The sequence below is a fragment of the Dryobates pubescens genome, chromosome 2, assembly GCF_014839835.1.
Source record: "Dryobates pubescens isolate bDryPub1 chromosome 2, bDryPub1.pri, whole genome shotgun sequence".
Classification (NCBI taxonomy): domain Eukaryota; kingdom Metazoa; phylum Chordata; class Aves; order Piciformes; family Picidae; genus Dryobates; species Dryobates pubescens.
In genome coordinates, this window is record NC_071613.1 from 35,859,555 (window position 1) to 35,879,022 (window position 19,468).

The 19,468-nt window shown below is 36.5% G+C and overlaps 1 protein-coding gene across 1 annotated transcript in view; it reads left to right on the forward strand.

Annotated features, from left to right (window-relative positions):
• The window catches only part of LOC104309145 (sodium channel protein type 2 subunit alpha), a 77,086-nt gene that overhangs the window by 12,287 nt on the left and 45,331 nt on the right, over window positions 1-19,468 (forward strand). Inside the window, exons 2-11 of the mRNA XM_054175016.1 lie at window positions 6,310-6,626; window positions 10,274-10,391; window positions 11,287-11,377; window positions 12,931-13,059; window positions 13,763-13,854; window positions 14,667-14,939; window positions 15,240-15,303; window positions 15,943-16,084; window positions 16,237-16,443; window positions 19,049-19,348. Coding sequence (XP_054030991.1) covers window positions 6,360-6,626; window positions 10,274-10,391; window positions 11,287-11,377; window positions 12,931-13,059; window positions 13,763-13,854; window positions 14,667-14,939; window positions 15,240-15,303; window positions 15,943-16,084; window positions 16,237-16,443; window positions 19,049-19,348 — 1,683 coding nt within the window. The 5' untranslated portion in view covers window positions 6,310-6,359. The remainder of the gene's footprint in view (window positions 1-6,309; window positions 6,627-10,273; window positions 10,392-11,286; window positions 11,378-12,930; window positions 13,060-13,762; window positions 13,855-14,666; window positions 14,940-15,239; window positions 15,304-15,942; window positions 16,085-16,236; window positions 16,444-19,048; window positions 19,349-19,468) is intronic.

The following is a 19,468-nucleotide window of genomic DNA, read 5'->3' on the forward strand; positions in this document are numbered from 1 at the left end:
AGTTAGCACAGCAGACAGAGGCCTATGCACAGGGAGTTAGTTCTTATCTTAGTTGGCCAGACATTAGACCTTATAAAAGGTCAGACTGCCATGGTAGGAGAGAGAGAAACAGCAGGGCTAGTGGCACCACTTCAGCATCAGGTGTACTGGTGCATGTTGTTATTCCTCCCCAGATGCAGGCCCCTGTACTTGTCCTTGTTGAATTTCATGTACTTTTCCTGCACCCAGCTTTCCAGCCTGACCTAGCTCTTCAGACTGTCCAGATCTTGCTGGATGGCTGCACAGCCTGACACGGTGTTAGCCACCCCCTCTTCCAGTTTTGTATCATCAGTGAACTTTCTGAGGGTACTCTCAATCGCCTCATCCAGGTCATTGATAATGATATTATTGAACAAAACTGGACCCAGTACTGATCCCTCGGGAACACCACTGGCCATAGGCCTTGAAGTTGACTCTGTGCCACTAATGACAGCCCTCTGAACTCTATTGTTGAGCCAGTTTTCAATCCACCTCACAGACTAACCTCTTATGCAACATTTCCTGAGCTTTTCTATGAAGATGTTATGGGAGACAGTATAAAAAGCCTTACTGATGTCAAGGTATATGACATCCACTGCTCTTCCTTCATCTACCCATTTGGTCATGGTTTCATAGAAGGCTATCAGATTAGTCAAGCAGGATGTTTCCTTGGTAAATCCATGTTGACTACTCCTGATAACCCTGTTTTCTTCCACGTGGTTAGAGATGACCTCCAGGATGAGCTGCTCTATCATTTTTCCAGGGATGGAGGTGAGGCTGACTGGGCTGTAGTTACTGGGGTTGTTCTTCTTGCCTTTTTTGAAGACTGGAGTGACATTTGCTTTCTTCTAGTCATCAGGCACCTCTTCTGTTCTCCATGACACTTCAAAAATCATGAAGAGAGGCTCAGCAACAGTATCAGCCAGCTCTCTCAGCACTTGTGGGTGCACTCCATTGGGGCCCATGGATTTGTGTGTCTTCAGTTGGTACAAGAGATCTCTAACATGGTCCTGACTGACCAGTGGAGTGTCTTCTTCCCTCCAGTTCTGCTTACTTGCTTCCAGAGACTGAGGTTCCTGAGGGCTGGTCTTGGGAGTAAAGACTGAGAGAAAGAAGGCATTCAGCAGCTGTGCTGTCTCTGCATCATCAGTTATCCTATCTCCCATGTCATTCTGTAGTGGGCCCACCTTTTGCCTGCTCTTCCTTTTGTCATTGATGAATTTGAAAAAGCTCTTGTTTTCAGTATCACTAAGGTTGGAAGAGACTTCAAAGATCATGGAGTCCAACCTGTCACCACAGGCCTCATGACTAGAATAGGGAGGACACTACTGCCCACTGCAGGCTTGAACTCACAACCTTCCCATTAAGGGTCTTATGTGCTACCAACTGAACCACACAATTTTTTTGTCTCACCTCCCTGGCAAGACTCAGTTCCAAGAGGGCCTTGGCCTTTCTTTTTGCATCTCTACATTACCTCTTTGGATATCTGAAGAACTCTGCACTGCATTGCATTTATCTCTTTGATTTACAGCAGTGATGTTTTGGGATGCCTTTTTTTTTTTTTTCTTTTTGGAGGTCTTTTTCTTACTCCAATATTTTTAAAGCTGTAAAAAGTGAACAGTTTGGGTTGGGAGAGACTTTAAAGATCATCTATTTTTAACTCCCTTGCCATGGATAGGGACACTTTCACTAGGCCAGGTTGTTCAATGCTACATTCTACCTGGCCTTGCACACTTCCAGGAATGGAGTGAGCATGCCAGGAGAAACAAGGCAAATGTCTGTTATGCAAAAAGGAGTCATCTATAAGTGTGAAGAATTACTTCAATGCACTTCAGCACATAAGGGATAGTTTTTTGTTTGTGAAATCAGCACCTGCACAATGGCATGAGAAGTTTCAATAAAAATATTTCAGTGTAGGTCTTCACCATGAACTAGTATTTACCCATCCTTTTGTGTTTTAGGATTACCCAATTGCATTACTCCATTTAGAATTTGGTCAGAGTGTAGGAACTTCAACAAAACTTGTCTTCTCTTGCAGAAAAACGATCACTGTATTTTGCAAAACAACTTCCCAAGTACTGGAGGAGGGAGTTAAGATGACTCATTTGTTCAGACTCTTCCTGCATACAGTCTCTGCACACTGCTTACCTCCTGAGGACAGTGGTAGTTTGAGTTAATTTTCTGAAGACATCCACACAGAACTGCTACACTTGTTACTTCTAAGGCTGCAGAAAATAATCCCTACCTGATGCTGAAGTGGTGCCACTAGCCCTGCTGTTTCTCTCTCTCCTACCATGGCAGTCTGACCTTTTATAAGGTCTAATGTAAGTCTTATTAACATTAAAGATTTACAGTAGGTTTTAACCCAGGTTTTAGCATCTGTAAGATCATTGCTGTGCTTAGCACAGAGGAAGATACTATTCCCAAATTACAGCCTCTTGAATAAAAGATTAGCATAAGAAAATTGATAGTTGGTCATTTACAGATTCCATTTGCTATCCTTGCATTTATTCCAGCCCTAATCAAATGCATGTTTGTATGCCAGTGTTTCAGTTTGAATGGAATGAAAATCCCAGTAGTCAGCTTTTTCAAGGATTTAGCAGGAAAACAATTCTAATGCCAGTGCTCTAAAAGCAAAACAGCACATTCCATAAGAAACACTGCAAGGCTGGATATTCCTCCACCTTGAAAATGCTGAAGAATATACGTGGAATTTCATGCAGAATGCAAATAACCTGCAAGATAACCTAATGATATGAATAATCATAGTATCTGCCTCATTCTTACACTGACGTTTTCACTTTTACCATTTGCCTGATTTGAGATATCATAAAAACAGAAACCTGCAGGCCATTTCTACTGCCTTTTTGAGAGACATACAAAAATAAATTTGACATTGTTAGCATAGATATTTCACTTACTTTCTGAGTCATCTTCTGTGTAAGAAAATAATTATATTCAGAAGTAGAATTTAAGAAGTTGTCCATGGGCATAATCTGATTAACTGAAATATGCATGAAATTAACAGCATATGTATAGTGTTTATTGCTCAGTCTTATTATTTAAAGAAGTCCCTTCAGTAGGGACTGAAGAAAAACTGGATAAGGATTTATGGAATGGGGTGCTCAAATACAACTAAGTGGATTTATTTGGCAGAAGCCAAATTGGGGATTATTTTTTCTAATGAATTGTAGACCTTGATATGTAGGTATCTAGGCTCAAATTTTATTTCCAATACTTGAAATTCTTTGTGCTGAGCAGTATCAGGTACTGAGGGGCCTGGACCACATGCATTTTTGAGACTATTTCTTTAAAGATTGTGTTTTAATGAATGCTATTCTGAAATGATTAGATACACAGAAATCATTGTCTGAATTTGGTTCAGTATTATTCATGTCCTGGAAGTTTAGTTACAAGATAACAAGTAATTTTAAAACCAGTGCAGGCAGAAGAGGGAAGCTGTCATTTACAAATGAGTGGTACATACTTGGAGGATTGCTAAGAGCTCATTCAGGACTCAGTGCCTTGTTTCATTGTTCTATTAAACTACTGCATGCATAGCAACAGTAATCAAATACATAGTTGTGTGTTCTTCTATTAAGGTCTGAAATATGAATGAAAACATTTGGGGTATGTTTAGTATAGGAAAAAAACTTCTTGTGCAATAGCAGCATCCAGGAAACATATAACTGCAGTAGACAATCATGGAGGCAGGACTGAGGTAATGTTTCTGACTTATCAAGAAAACTTTTTTTAAAGCATGTTTTATGACTGACAAATACAGTGAAAACCCAAGCCTGCTAATATTACTTTCCCTAGTCATTCATTGGTCCATTTGTGTACTTCTAGCAATGCAAATGCACCTATTTTTGTGAGGATAATGTATTCTGTTGTAACATTTTTAAGTGTTAGCTGTTAATCGATGAAAAGCAGCCTAATCAAATGCACTGAAATATATAAAGAAGATGGATCCACTTAGGAATCTAGGAAGGTACACACAGTTTCATAGAAAAGGCACCTAGGTCAACAACATGAAACATAGACTTGTAAAAAGAGGAATCAACAATTCAGAAAGACCAAAGGGAAACCTTAAACATCATCTTAGTTTATTAATCCTGGATGGGAAAAAACAATAATCAAAGGATTGTGGACTGTATCCCGAGAATGTGCATGCTTTTAATTCTCAAATAAAAGGCAATTTTGAGTTTAGGATCGTTATAATTGGGTATTACATTAATAAAAATAGGTATCAGCAAAGCCTTCCATCTTGTACAAACTAAAAATCAGTAGCAGAAGTTTTAGTATGGCAATGTGTGATAAGGTTGCCTGCTGGAGACTCTGGTTGACTTGATTAATTTTTTGATTTGTACTGCATAGGTACCTCCAGCCCCTCCATGACCTTTGTGATTCTACAGATTGCATTAACTCATGGTTCTCCAGAGTATTCTTGAGAAAAACTTTCTCCATGTCTACATTATAGTATATTTTATTTATGAAATTATGGTCAGGTACCTCAGTTCTGGTCTTGTGTTACTTAAATGTTTGGTGCTATAATCTTACTGACTACACTGTTTCAGTGATCTCAGCACTTGTCATGCACACTGATGCTATGCTTTGAACCCACTCCAGTATGGATGTAGCCATCACATCATTGGACTGGTTTAGAAATATGCAATTTCATTTCAGGTTTCTACTGTAGACTTTTCAAGCATTATTTAACATTCTCCTTTACCTTCATATGGGATTTTATTTTTGGGGAGTTATTTGAAAAAGAATCTATCATTTCCTATGGTCATTACTGTACTACACTTTGTATATGAGTGTCACTTCTACAAACTACTCCAGACAGGCAAGAAAATTTAAGAATTGAATGAATGCAAAGGAATACAATATCTTATTTCAAATCCTGGCAGCCACAGAATTCAGTTGCACATCCATGAGGTAGCATAGGGAAGGGTATTTGGCTTCAAGTACAGAAACACAATTAGAAGTCATTTCAGGCACTGAAACTCCCTCTTAAAAAATGGTTTTCATAGTAAAAACTATTAATGCGCTATGTCATAAAATTCTGCAAAGCAGACATCAAATATGACTATCATTCCTTACTTGGTGATACTTCTCCTTAACCTGATTACAGAATCACAGAATCAGTGTTAGGAGTTGGAAGGGACCTTGAAAGATCATCCAGTCCAACCCCTCTGCCAGAGCAAGATCACACAGAACAGGTCATACAGGAATGCATCCAGGATGTTTTTTAATGTCTCCAGTGAAGGAGACTCCACAACCTCTCTGGGCACCCTGTTCCAGTGCTCTGTCACCCTTCCTTCTGCCATTCCTTCCCTCCAGCCGTTGAAACCTCTCCACTATGGTGTACATTGCATCCATTTAAGCAACTGGTCCTGCTGCAGGACTTGGAAGAGAGAAAAGGATATTGTTTGCAGATGATTTGTCATAAGGCTTTGTAAAGAGACCTGTTGTACAGAGGAGAGTTTGGTGCAGAGAGCAGAAAAAAGCAGCTAGCACTGGCACTAAAGACATTCATAGGGAACCAGAGACTTACATTTCAGAATACTTTTAGTCTGGAATACTATTACAACATTTGCTTTGCAATAAAATCAGGAGCAGCTTTTTTTTTTTTTTTTTACCACATAGTCTTGATTGTATATCCTGTTTCCTTTTACTTAAAAGGTCTGTGGTTTTGATTCACAGCTCACAGTCAATAAATGCAGCCTAACCTTCTTCAGTATCTAACATTAACTGTCAGCACGGTGAACTGTCAGTAAGAATTATGTGTCTTCCTCCCAAAATTCAGTTGCTGTCATTTAAACAGCATTAGTCATACATAAATTTAATAGAAGTGCTTATGTCCATGAAGTTGGATTATTGATACTTGAAAAAAACCCAAATGAAAAAACCCAAAGGGAGTTAAAATGTATTAATTAGTAAATAATAGGTTTACAGTTTTCAAGAAGGCTTCATAAACTATGTATTTATACTTGCTGTTAAGAGAAGATGCACTGTTAAAACACTTGTGTCAGTATTTTGATCTGAGAGTCTTAGGATGCAGGCAAAGCAGTGATTCTAAGGAGGAGTACTGTCTTTCTCTAGACAAATATGATAAAGCTGAAAAATAATTTTTAAACTATCCATATAAATTCTGAGCAGTTGCTTTTAACTTTCATTCAGCTTTGAAATATGCTGCTCCAGTTTCAGGCCTGGGAAGGGTTTCTGAGCAAATGTTGGTTTGTTGAATAATCTAGTTTTCCTAAATGATCTAATTTTCTTTTATAGGTCATTCTTATGCAAGAGGCTAAAAGTAATTAAATTTGCAGGATGAAAACATGGCACAGGCACTGCTGGCACCACCAGGACCTGAAAGCTTCCGCTACTTTACTAGAGATTCTCTCGCAGCTATTGAAAAGCGTTCTGCAGAAGAAAAAGCTAAAAAGCCCAAGCAAGAACATACAGATGATGATGATGAAAATGGTCCAAAACCAAACAGTGACTTGGAGGCAGGAAAGACTCTGCCATTTATTTATGGTGACATACCTCCAGGAATGGTGTCTGAACCTTTGGAAGACTTGGACCCATATTATATCAATAAAAAAGTGAGTGAGGACTCTTTTGCACAAATAGAGTACAATTTTCTGCACTAGAAAAGTTTAATGACTAAATATGATGGTTAGAGTAAATGTACAGAAACATGTTTTAATTTAATAGAACTGGTTTAAGCTATTCTATATTGTGACTCCTTCAACTTCAACTGACTCTACTTGTTATTTACTTCACTGTAAGGAAGATATAACTTCCCTGAGCTTGCCTGAACTTCAGAACATGACTGAATTTTCTGGATTTCAGTGTAGCAGTAAGACTGGATGTGACAAATGAGGTGTTCCAAGCATGGTTTTGCAGTGGAGATGGTTGTAGATAACTAGGTAGTATTTATCCAAGTTAGTGAAATAAAGAACTGTATTTCATTGTTTCTGTTATGGCTATATAACATACATAAACATATCTCTCTATATGTATGTACAATATCTGTCTCTATATATGTAACATATAGAGAATCTGTGTAAGTCTTGGGTCGTATAAAACTACCAAACTACCACAATAGAAACTGTTTCTTGAGGTGCTTGGGCTAGGTCTGCTTAGAGAGATGTCTGCTTCCCAACTGTCAACCAGAAGTCTATGGCAGACACTAAAGAATAGCTGGGTTTTGAGGAAGGAATGGGGGAAAAAAAAAAAAAGACTACAACAATTTTGTTGTTATGAAGACTACTTGAGATTTTTCATAGAGAAAAAGCACAGCAAAGAGTTACGTGTTGTGAGAGAAAAGTGATGTGCCTGAATTATATGTGTGAGGATATAACACAATTGGACCGTTAATAACATAGCTGTGCTCCATGAATAAAATATCACAGTATCACCAAGTAAACTCCTGAAAGAGTTGTACTTCCCCTTCTGATTTGCACAGTCATGCAAAGTCCTCATTTTCACATGATATGCAAGCCAAAGACTTGGATATAGAAAGATTAGTACAAAAACATTCATTCAAATAAAATATTCACCCCTTAACCTTTTTAAAAGGCAATATCTACAGTAGAGTATATGGATTTTAGTCTTGTAGCAATGATGCATGCAATCTGGAAAAAGACTACCATTATATGACATAAGAGAAAGACAAGGAACAAACAAGCATTTCTCCATAGCTGTTATTAGATTGTGTTAAACTTCTCCAAAATCTGAAATAATCCAGCCTGGGAACAGCTAATGTCTTATGTCAGATTACTAAGAAGTGCAGCTGACAGTAAGAGTAGATTCTCCTCCCTACTCCATCTGCTTTTTTTCTGCTCCTTTAGCAGCATCAAGATGTTCCCTCAGCTCCTGATAGACCTGCAAAGTGTTGTGGGTAAGGAGAGTGAAGGAAGATGAAGCTGTGGATATTAACCCTAAATTTATACATGCAGAAGGTGTTTTATGGACAAGGGCTTGGGATTATTATTTATCATCTCTCTGAAACAGAGAAGGAAATGGACACAGTTGCTCTGATGACAGCTCAAAGCATCCCAGGGTGCCACTGAGATAAAGTACTCAACGTTGAACAATGATAAAAAAAATGAAGATAGAAAATATCTCAAACTGTAAAGAAACTTACTTTGTTTATTGGGAAAACAGTCATGCCACTACTATTCTCACTTCTGTGGCCAAATTTGTGGTTGCCTTTGGTTCACAGAACTATTTTTTAAATGACAGCTTCAGTAACAGGAACAAAAACCAAAGCGGAATCCATATGTAACTACATAACCTAACAGCTGCCAAAGTTGAAGAAACAATGCTGTAGATAACACAAATATTAACATTATTATGGAATTTGTAAATTTATTATTTTTTTAAATGAAAACTCAGAGAAGGAGTGTTGCCCAGGGTTATTTTCATTTACATGGTTTTGGTTATATCAGTGTTTCCATGCAGATTCTGTTTACAGTATCATTGTGTGCACTGAGCCCTTCTCTTGACTAGCTGCAAGAAAACATAGGAATAAAGTTGCAAAAAGAATTTCAGGTATAAAGTTTTCTAAACAAGTCTTCTACAAATGAAGTATCAGATAATCTGAAAAGTATTGAAGGATATTCTCCAACCTCCAATGATCAGAAAAAGTAGTCAGTGTTTTTGGAACAGAAGTGTGAAAACTCAGGTTACTGATGGACCTGATAGTCTATGAGATTAAGTAGTAAACTGAAGAACATTTTTGTCATATTTTGACATCTGTATTTATGTTACATACCAGCCTAATGTGCTCAACCAACAACAAATGGACAACTTAAATGATGAACTACAATTAGTTATCCCTCATCCAGCTTATAGCAGAAACTACTCTTAATCAGCAGCTTGTCAACACAGAGAAAATCATACATGAACAGTAGTCTGCCTTCAGGCTCTGCTGCCGCAGTGACCTTGGCACAGGCAATATCTTTTTAGCATTTCTAGCTAGGGTGAAGGACTGTAGGGCAGAGAGAAATGCCAGCGAATGCAACTCCTTTCTCTGTCGTCCTCAAAGTTGTGCTTGATGTCAGCAGGCTCTGGCAACACTCCTTTACCTATTTTCTTTCCCACTGTAGAGAGGTTGCTTTCTCTCCCAGAGATGGCAGGCCAGATAGGCAGTAATGGCCATGGAGAGGGCAGCATTTTTCTGATCACAGCCAAGTTTTTACAGAGAATGGAAATCAACATGGAGAACAGTGATACTATATTGCTCTGCTGAGGGCATAACAAAGACTCTATTATGGTGACACAAAACAGAGCCATTAACATTAACAAAGAGCAAAAGGAATGAAGAATAGTGATGTCCTGAAGAAATTTCAAACTGCACCAAAGATGCAAGTAAACCTCACACACAAATACACTTGGAATAAAAATGAAAACACTTAGGCTATGACTGCCAACAGGAACAGAATGAAATGAACACGAATCATGGGTTTATAAGGTCAAATTTTAAAAGGTAACCACCAAAATCTGGTGCTCATATATAGGGGAATAAGAGCATATTGATAAAAAATAAAACAGGAGTTTTTTGAAGAAAAGATTTCTTGTGAAAGGATGCCAAACTCTGGCATGTGTTTGTCTCTGACTGCTCAGAATTATGTCAGATAGCAATTTACTAATTTATTTTGTTTTTTTCACAGATACATTTTTAGAAGATACATATAATTGATATTGGTAGCATTTAAATATCTGAAATCATATTGTGGTAGCTTGTTTAGTGACGGGTGTTTGTCCTTGTCACCATATATATGTGTATTTAATTCTGTCAAGTATTTGTTCCAAATACAAGTTGGCATTTAGGATTGCTATTTTGGTTTTTGTTTGTGTTTGCTGACAAAATATAATGTACTTGATTAATTTGAATCTCTGATTTTGATCAAAGACTTCATTAGAAATAACATTGAAATATATGAAAATTATGAAGCTGCATTTTGCTGTTATTGATAAACTGACATTGGTGCCGATAGTTTTCACCAAGTTTGATAACATCAGAATTCAGCCCACATGCTGAGAAATTTAGGGAACTGGGGAAATGGCTGTGGAAGGCTTAATCCACTGTATTTATGGAAATCAGTTATTTTCCTATCACACATAGAAAGTAGAATGAAACTTGAACCTCCCAGGCAGAGAATGAAGTCCTTTAGAAAGAGGTAAAGACAGTTACATATTCAGCACTGTATTTTAATTCTGTTTTTCTTTTTTTCTTTTTCAGACTTTCATAGTATTGAATAAGGGAAAGGCAATTTTCCGATTCAGCGCCACATCTGCCTTGTATATTTTAACTCCTTTTAATCCCGTCAGAAAAATTGCTATCAAGATTTTGGTACATTCATATCCTTTTTTCTTAATGTTGATTTCAGAGTTGCCATTTAAAACTGTTTAATTTCTGAAATAATACTGTTCATATGGATGTACAAATTATGTCCATGTAAGTGTGGTATGCTAAGTAAACATATGATGATCACTCTAGAAGGGCAGCAATATCACATGTGAATTGCAGCATGATCTTCATTCTTACTGAGAGATTTTCTACTGAGCCTCCTAAAGCCATCAGAGTTTAAATATTAGCCTTTATATACAAAAGGAGACCTGATCCCATAGTAAACCCTGAAGCTAAGGCCAAATTAGTAACAAACCATTGCACTTGAACATATCTAAGGTCATGCTTTATCAAGACCAGTAGTAGTATTCATAAACTAGACTCACTTAGCAAGGACAAAAGAGTGTGAGTAAAGAACTGCTTTTTCAGGCATACTTTTTCTGTATTGTATTTTCAGCATTGGAGTAGGTGCCCTATAAAAGATCCAGGTCAGAATAAAGGAGAATATTTTCAAATACATTTCAATCATGTCCAAAGAACAACTCAAGTGTAAAGAACCAGCATCTGCCTTAAGATCTTTTAGAATGATCCCTCTGGCTTCAATGAGTAATTATTTGGGTATTTGTTTCATATTTTTATAGATTTAAGGATGTGTTTAAGTTTCATTGAAATTATCAAACCTCCATAATTATAAAAGTAATGCATTGTTTTACAGTAAGTGCACCATGATACACCAGATGTCATACCATTCAAAACAGATAAAATTATGTGCAAACCTTAATTTTCAGATTTTATTTATAATGTCACATCCGTTGTACATACTTCTATACACTTAATATTTTTAATTATTTCAGTATTATAAAACTGTCAGACTTTTCTTACTTACATGCCTTAACTATAATCTACCTTATTCAGCATGCTTATCATGTGCACTATTTTGACCAACTGTGTATTTATGACCATGAGTAACCCTCCAGACTGGACAAAGAATGTAGAGTAAGTTAAACCTTTTTTCTTCTTTATTTTTACATCTTTGTTTTTGTGTGACTCCAAACAAGAAGCATTTATGGGAAGCTGCATGCCAGAATGGGCTCTTCCAGAGTCATGAAGAGTCAGATTCCATGAGATCACAAATATCTTTCTATTTTACTCCTGATAAAATTAAGTGGTTGAGAGTAATGCCAGTAATGCTTTGAAGTTATGTCTGAGGAATATCTGAACTTCCACTGCGATATATAAACACAACCTCTTCTCTTTGGGTATTTGTTCTGAGCTGTAAATTGGAAAAGGAGCTCCAGAAGGTCAAATGTGCATATAAAGTTGTTGCGTGTTGTTAGTGAGGCCAGCCATATATTGCTTGAGTATCCATGATCTTCATACAGTGGGACATTGATTTTGGCTCACTGTGGTGAACTCTGAAGTGTAAGTTACAGCAAGCACAGGCAATGCCCAAACTACAAGAAACTCAAACTACTGAGGAAATGGCCTTTCCTATGAAGGAGTAACAAAGAGCAGACAGAAGTAAGAAAACTGCATCTGTATTTGCTTTTTTGTTCATGGTTATGCATGCATGTTTGTTCTCTGACAAAATATAGATGCACGTTTTCCTTTGAAGGAAATATACTACTTTCTGTGAAGTCATACTGCTCATGAAAAACCCATCTCTATTTGCTTGTGGCTTCTTTCATTCCCTCCTGTTCTCCAATAGCCAATATTGGTTTCTATTTATTTATTTCACTGTATTAAAGAGCCTCCCTCTGAATGCTATATTTAGAAACTGCACTCTATTCACCTGTTCCCAGTGTGCTCAACAGTGATTATACCTGTTAGGGTTTCTGAGAGTCTGAAAGGAGAGGACTAGTGTCTGTAGTCAGATTTCTTTTAGTCTGGAAGTCTGCAAAGGCCCATGTAAGTCTCAGAAAGTCCCTGTGTTATACTGGTTATAACTGACTATTCTATGCTTTTAAATTAAGGTTGTTCCCCCACCAGGTAAATTTGTAATCAAGCTCCACATCCTCAAGAATAACAGTCTGGGCATGCTTTCTTATATTTAATGCTTATTCATGAAATAAGCCTGTATTATAGATAGGAGTATGGTTATTGTTCAGAATGGATTTTCATATAACTCTCTGATTTCTACATTAAAAAAACCCAAACCAAACCAACTCAATTTTTGTAACACTTAGACCTATCTACCTGATTTGTGAGTGCAAGCAAGGTAGCAGCCCTATGAATGTCAGAAAGTGTATATATAAATATTAAAGTCTGAAATGTGTCTGTAAATACTAGAGTATGAAATTATTTGTAAGCTCAAAAACTGAGATTTAATCAACCTTTTTGAAAATGAAGAGCATATATGTGTCAGGTTCAAATGTCACCTACTGAAAAACAATTACATTCTTAAATGTCTGGGGAAAGTTAAGTTAATGGTTTTCTCTTTTCACTTCTATGGACTTTTTCTTCTTGTAAGTCATCTTTGATAAAGAATGGCACTGTCTATAAGCATTAAGTATGCAAAAATCTACTATTCCTGCTTTAATGCTTTTCAGGTACACTTTCACTGGAATTTATACCTTTGAATCACTTATCAAAATTCTTGCAAGGGGCTTCTGCTTAGAAGGTTTTACTTTTCTGCGAGACCCATGGAACTGGCTTGACTTCAGTGTCATTTTAATGGCGTAAGTGGTTCAAGAACTTTTAAAGTTTTTAGGGCATGAAATTAGTGGCTAGTATTATTATAATAAATATACGGATTTAAAAGTTTTTAATTTCTGCAATCTGTGAAGTTTAGACACCTTATAACACATTTCAGTGCTCATAAATCAAAGTAAAATATGGCAGAAGCCAGCACAGGGTGTCAGCTGTTTGTATGATTACTGCTGAGGGACACTAATTTCATGTCCTACATATTTCTGCTTACCAGAATGGAAGCCATACCCTTGACTTCATGTCACCATCCTATTACAAGCTGATTAGTTTAATTAGTTGTTCAAATACAAACAAATCAAGGATTTTTACTTCATTTAAATTTAAGCAAAAATGATAAAAATTAATAACTATAAAAGTGAGGTGTACTGAAGAGACAGGTAAATTTTAAAGTATGATTGCTAATATTGCCACAGAGGTTTTGAAGACCCACATAATTAATACAAGCTCTGCCTCAATTCTGAATAACTGTGATTTAATCCTACAGGTATGTAACAGAATTTGTAAACCTAGGCAATGTTTCAGCTCTTCGAACTTTCAGAGTATTGAGAGCTTTGAAAACTATTTCTGTAATCCCAGGTAAGAAGTAGTTGGTGTAAGGTGTTAGGCCCCTCGTATCTCCAACTGTTATTTGTGTGCTGTCATTGTGTTTGTGTGTGAACTCCCCTATTACAGATATGTGACAGAGTTTGTGGACCTGGGCAATGTCTCAGCGTTGAGAACATTCAGAGTTCTCCGAGCTTTGAAAACAATATCAGTCATTCCAGGTGAGAGCCAGGTTAAACACTGAGGCTGACTGTTCCATTGAAGTCAAATTCACTTCTTTTGAGCATAAGTCTTGCTGTTTGCTGCTCGTGTCGCCAGGAAAAAAAAAAAGGGCAAAAAAAATAAATAATAAAGGCATGAATCATGAGCCTGGATTATGATTCTTTGCCTTTTCAGCATTAGCTTCTTTTCTTTTGCAAAATCAGTCTTTGAGTTTGTTTCTTGCATGAAACACAAATACAAAATCTATGGGTTACTTTGCTTTAGTTCTCTGCATTCTATTACAAGAAGTTGTCTCTTTTCCATTCAAAAAGCTTTAGTGCTATGGCTTTCTTCGTTTTGAATTTTTTCATTTATTTTACCATTTTAAATTGATATTAGCCTTAAAGAAAAACACATAATGACACAAAAAGCTACCAAAAAGGAGAAGAGTATTGCACAGGAAAATTTACCAAATGCAAATGCTACTTTTTCCTCAAAATTCCTTGCCATTCTATCTCATTCTACCTTTATTCTGTCATAATCATTAGCAGAATATTAAATACAGAGAAAAAATAAGAACTGAAAGCATGATTGATAAAATTTTCTGCTTGAGAATAACATATATTCAATGTATTTGAATGTTTGTACATTGCATATTCATAAAAAAGAATCTTTTTCTTTCATTCATCTTCACAAGCTCGGAGGCTGCTCATGAACCTTCACTTTTTGAAAACTAAAAAATTATTTCTTTTTGAGTGTCTGCATGACATCTTAATTATGCTGGAAGGGCAAAGATACTCTTTGATAAACTATGCATCTATTCTCTTTGCAGGCCTGAAGACAATTGTAGGAGCCCTTATTCAGTCTGTGAAGAAGCTCTCGGACGTAATGATCCTGACTGTGTTTTGTCTGAGTGTATTTGCACTAATAGGGCTGCAGCTGTTCATGGGCAACTTGAGGAATAAATGCCTGCAGTGGCCTCCAGACAATTCTACTCTTGAAATAAACATTATTTCCTACTTTAACAGCACAATGGATGAAAATGGTACACTTGTTAACATGACAGTGAGCACATTTAACTGGAAGGATTACATTGAGGATGAAAGTAAGAATGTCTAATATGACTATTTTTAATACATTTGTGGCTATAACATGTAACCCTTTGTGATCAAGAACATTGAATGGTTTATATTTCTGCCTTATATAGAACTGCCTGTAATCACTGACTGACAGAGATCAAACACATACAATAAAAAGTATTATAACCAAAAGGGTTTCTAAACAAACTAGAAAGTGATCAGCTGCTAGCCACTTTGATTTTATAACAATTTGTTTTTATTTTATTTAGTAGTGTCTCCAGGTTCATTTGCTTTATTCACATATATTTCTAATGTTTTCTTCACAGCTCATTTCTACATTTTGGAAGGACAAAGAGATGCCCTCCTCTGTGGTAATAGCTCTGATGCAGGGTAAGACCATTTCAAAAATCTCTCTTGTGTTCTGTGGAAAAAGCAATAATATGGAACTTATCTATAGCAGTTGCAAATCCATATTTAGCAGTGTTACAGAACCTGCTGAGTTTTGCTGCTAAATGGTGTTTACTTGCTTAAATCAAAATAGTTTACTCTCTGGCTAAAGAAAATACACATTAACAGCCTTTCTTCCTGTTTGATTGGAAAATTATATCAGTGTTAATGGTACTCTTGTAATGTCTCTTTTGGAGATATACTGACTGAAGAAATTAGGATGAAAGTAAAGTTTAGAATTGAGAGAGAGAATACATAAAATACTAAGAAATCACAATACTGGCTTCATAGATTAAGACTGAAACTTTTTCTTTAGGCCAAACTCTTTCATTATCGGACAATTCTGCTGTAGATATATGCCCAGTTATTGGCCAAGAATTATTAGCTGAAGTCAGATACCAAACTGGCAACAGAGAAGAAGCTTACTGAAAAAAACACCTCAGCATTATGTGGGAGATCCCTAATAGTAGAATTGAATTTAGCTAGTTGTACTGTTTAATCTGTCTGTGACCTTAACAACATTTTATGTTTTGGAAGAAATTAGAATTAAGACTAAGTACCTCCTGTTTGGTTTTCACATAGGCAGTGTCCAGAGGGATATATATGTGTGAAAGCTGGTAGAAACCCCAACTATGGTTACACAAGTTTTGACACCTTTAGCTGGGCTTTTTTGTCACTTTTTCGGCTAATGACTCAGGACTTCTGGGAAAACCTCTATCAGCTGGTAAGATATTTTTATGACATAAAAAGTAAACTCTTGGTGACATAAAAAGTTGTATAAATAAGCTTATTTGTACATGAGCTGAAAGCATAATGCAGTTGCAATAACAAAGATAAGTGGTGGAATAATCTACAGATGTGCTTTCTATTCCCTAGACACTGCGTGCTGCTGGGAAGACATACATGATTTTTTTTGTTCTGGTGATTTTTCTGGGCTCTTTCTATCTGATCAACTTGATCCTGGCTGTGGTTGCCATGGCCTATGAAGAACAGAATCAAGCAACCATGGAAGAAGCAGAACAGAAAGAGGCAGAATTTCAACAGATGCTGGAACAACTGAAGAAGCAACAAGAAGAAGCTCAGGTAATGATGGAAATTGTACTTTCTTAACAGCCCTGTTCCTAAGGTAAGGATAATAAATAATTTTTCATGAAATAGAACATGTATAGTTTGTGCAATGAATTGCAGGGGGAAAAATGAGCCTTGTTTACCCCATAAGTGATGAAAGCGGAAATAGCCAAAAACATCAGGAACTTACCAAGTGGCAAAAAATGGAAGCTAATGGTTCAGAAAAGAATACTACTAAATTTACCAAAAGGCTCCAAAAGTAAAGTATTTAAGTGTCCTAGAAATCTGCATTTAAGTAGTCATAGTTCATGATGCTTTTATGTTACAGATATTATGAACATCATGAAAAAAGTTCAGTGACATTACTTCTGGTTTATTGTCTGAGTGAGAATTGCCAGGCTTGCTGTACTTAATAGCTCTTCTTCAATATGCAGAAAAGTAGAGAGTAGGACTGTCCAGTGAGGTACTTAAATATATCCCTAATTCAAGCACACTGAAGTCAGTCATTTTATATATCCTTAGAACAGACTATCAATATTTATAACAAAGGTATTCAGAATTCTTTTAAAATAATCTTTGTTTTCTTTGAAAAGAGAAGAAAAGTATTTAAAGTTTTATAAGAAAAAGACATTTTAAAAGATTTTTATAAGAAAAAGACATTTTAATAGATACTTTGCTTTCTTATCTGAAAGCAAAATATATGGAGGAATTCAGCTCCCTAAGTAAGACGCCTGTCTAATTTCTGGACTGAATTTCTGTTGTTTTTCATCTGACATATAGTAATTTTCAACAACATATTTATAAAATTCTAGCAAATTATAACCTTCTATGAAACTATAATTTTGGTGGTATTTTACAACTACTTTCACAGAGTTAGAATGATTCTATTAAAATGCTAAAAGAGAGTGAAACTCTCTTTCTTTTGCTTTAAAAGAAAGCTTTATTTATGACCTGTGTAGTCTAATTAGCATATCTCTGTTTTAGTCATTGAACCTTAACACTTCCAAATCATTAAAGAATTAAATCATGTTATATCAAAAGCTTATATAGATGTTCATGTGTTTGAAAACTGGGACAAAGATGAAGCTGATCCAGAGTCAGGAAGAGGAACAGAACCAGATGAAACAGAGATTACAAGGAAGGTTGGGAAAAGGCCCTAGAAAGTTGTTATTTTTTTAAACAAGTGACCACTCAATTCACTGTAAGAGAAGCAGTGCTACAGTCAAGATCTCTTTTGTGTGTGAAAATTTTAGCAGAAAGTATGCATTACAAGGTGGATCACTGAGCTACTGAATTGATTGCTGAGACCGAAATGAGTGTGGGACCCATCTCCTCACTCCCTGGATAGTGAATCTATTAATCCACAAACCTAAGTCATCACAGTGTTCTTTGTACTGCTCCACTTGTTTGACTTTAAGTATTGGTATTATGAAGTAGATGGGTGTTGACTTAGCATCTGCTGCCTTTGTTTCTGTTAGAGCATTTGAAGGGTGATATTCTGATACAAGTATGACAACATTTTGGGTTGTATACTATGGCACAGAAAGCCATTAATTCTTACTATTAGCTTTCAAACTATCCTTACTTGCTGTAGAGAGGTGTCTCATAATTCCTGAAATATTTGGCACTGAATATAATATGTTTTGCTGAATAAATTACTAGTCATCTTTCTTATATAACCCTAGTTTCTTGCCATTTATCACACCACTCTTTTTTGTAAGATCACAGCAGCCTATCATCTTCCCAAACATATTTTCCACTCCAGAATTTCATAGGAATCTTTCAGACAGTTCTTTCTAGGAAGAGTTCTGGACACATTCTCAATTCTTCCTTTATTTGATGACTAAATTAACTGATCTCCCTAATGAATCAAGTCAGGTAGGCTGCTCCCTGTATTTAAAGATACTGGTCCTGAGTTTTGGGATGGTTCTTTGCCTATCCCATTCCAACAGAGAAGACATCCAGACATTTTCTTGTCTCTCTCTGCAGCAGCAACAGGTAATAAATGTACCTTTGTATCTATAGCAAAGACCTTGAGAGCTGTTACAGTGGGAAATGAGAGAGGAAGGAAGAAGAGGGAGATACAGATTGAAGATATGCCTAGAGACTACGCCAGTTGCCAGAGAAGGGTTAAAGAGGGGCAGGAGATTATCCTTGCTTGAAAGACAGCAAAGAACGGCTATATTCAACTACTTGCAGACTGCTATTTGGATTATAATATATTAACTCCTATGTTGGATGATAAGGATGAGTTTTCTCTGTAAGGACTCAGAAGGAGTCCACTGAATTGGAGCATGATGTGGGGCTTTTCTTAAGAGAAGATACAGAAACACATCTATACTTTATACTTTTCTGACTACCTTACTTTAGACCAATTTCTTGTGCAGTAAGTCTTTAAGGAATAGTGATGCAGTTGTTCTGTTGCAGTTTATGCTTCAAGTAGCTTATGCTATGAGGAGCTATACTACTCAACAGTTTATCTTCAGTTTAATTTGTCTGTGTGTATTTGCATACTGAAGGATGTACAACCAGGAGTATTACCACAGTGATAATAAACCCAGCTGATTAAAGTTTATACATTTCATTATTAACCTGCTAAGAATACCTTGCTTCCTAACAGGCAACAGCAGCAGTAGCAGCAGCATCAATTGCATCAAGAGATTTCAGCGGTGTAGGGGGATTAGGAGAACTCTTGGAAAGCTCTTCAGAAGCATCAAAGTTGAGCTCAAAGAGTGCTAAAGAAAGAAGAAATCGGAGGAAGAAAAGAAGACAGAAAGAAATGTCTGAAGCAGAGGACAGAGGAGATACTGATAAGTTCCCCAAGTCTGAGTCAGAAGACAGTATCAGAAGGAAAAGCTTCCGCTTCTCCACTGAAGGAAGTCAACTGACATATGAAAAAAGGTTTACATCTCCTCACCAGGTACAGCATTGTTCTTTACTTAATCATGTGCATCTACTCTTATTTCGTTTTGACTAACATTACAGCAACTTTACATGTTGTAAGTTACATAAAAAGTGAGGGAAGAAGAGTACCAGTGCT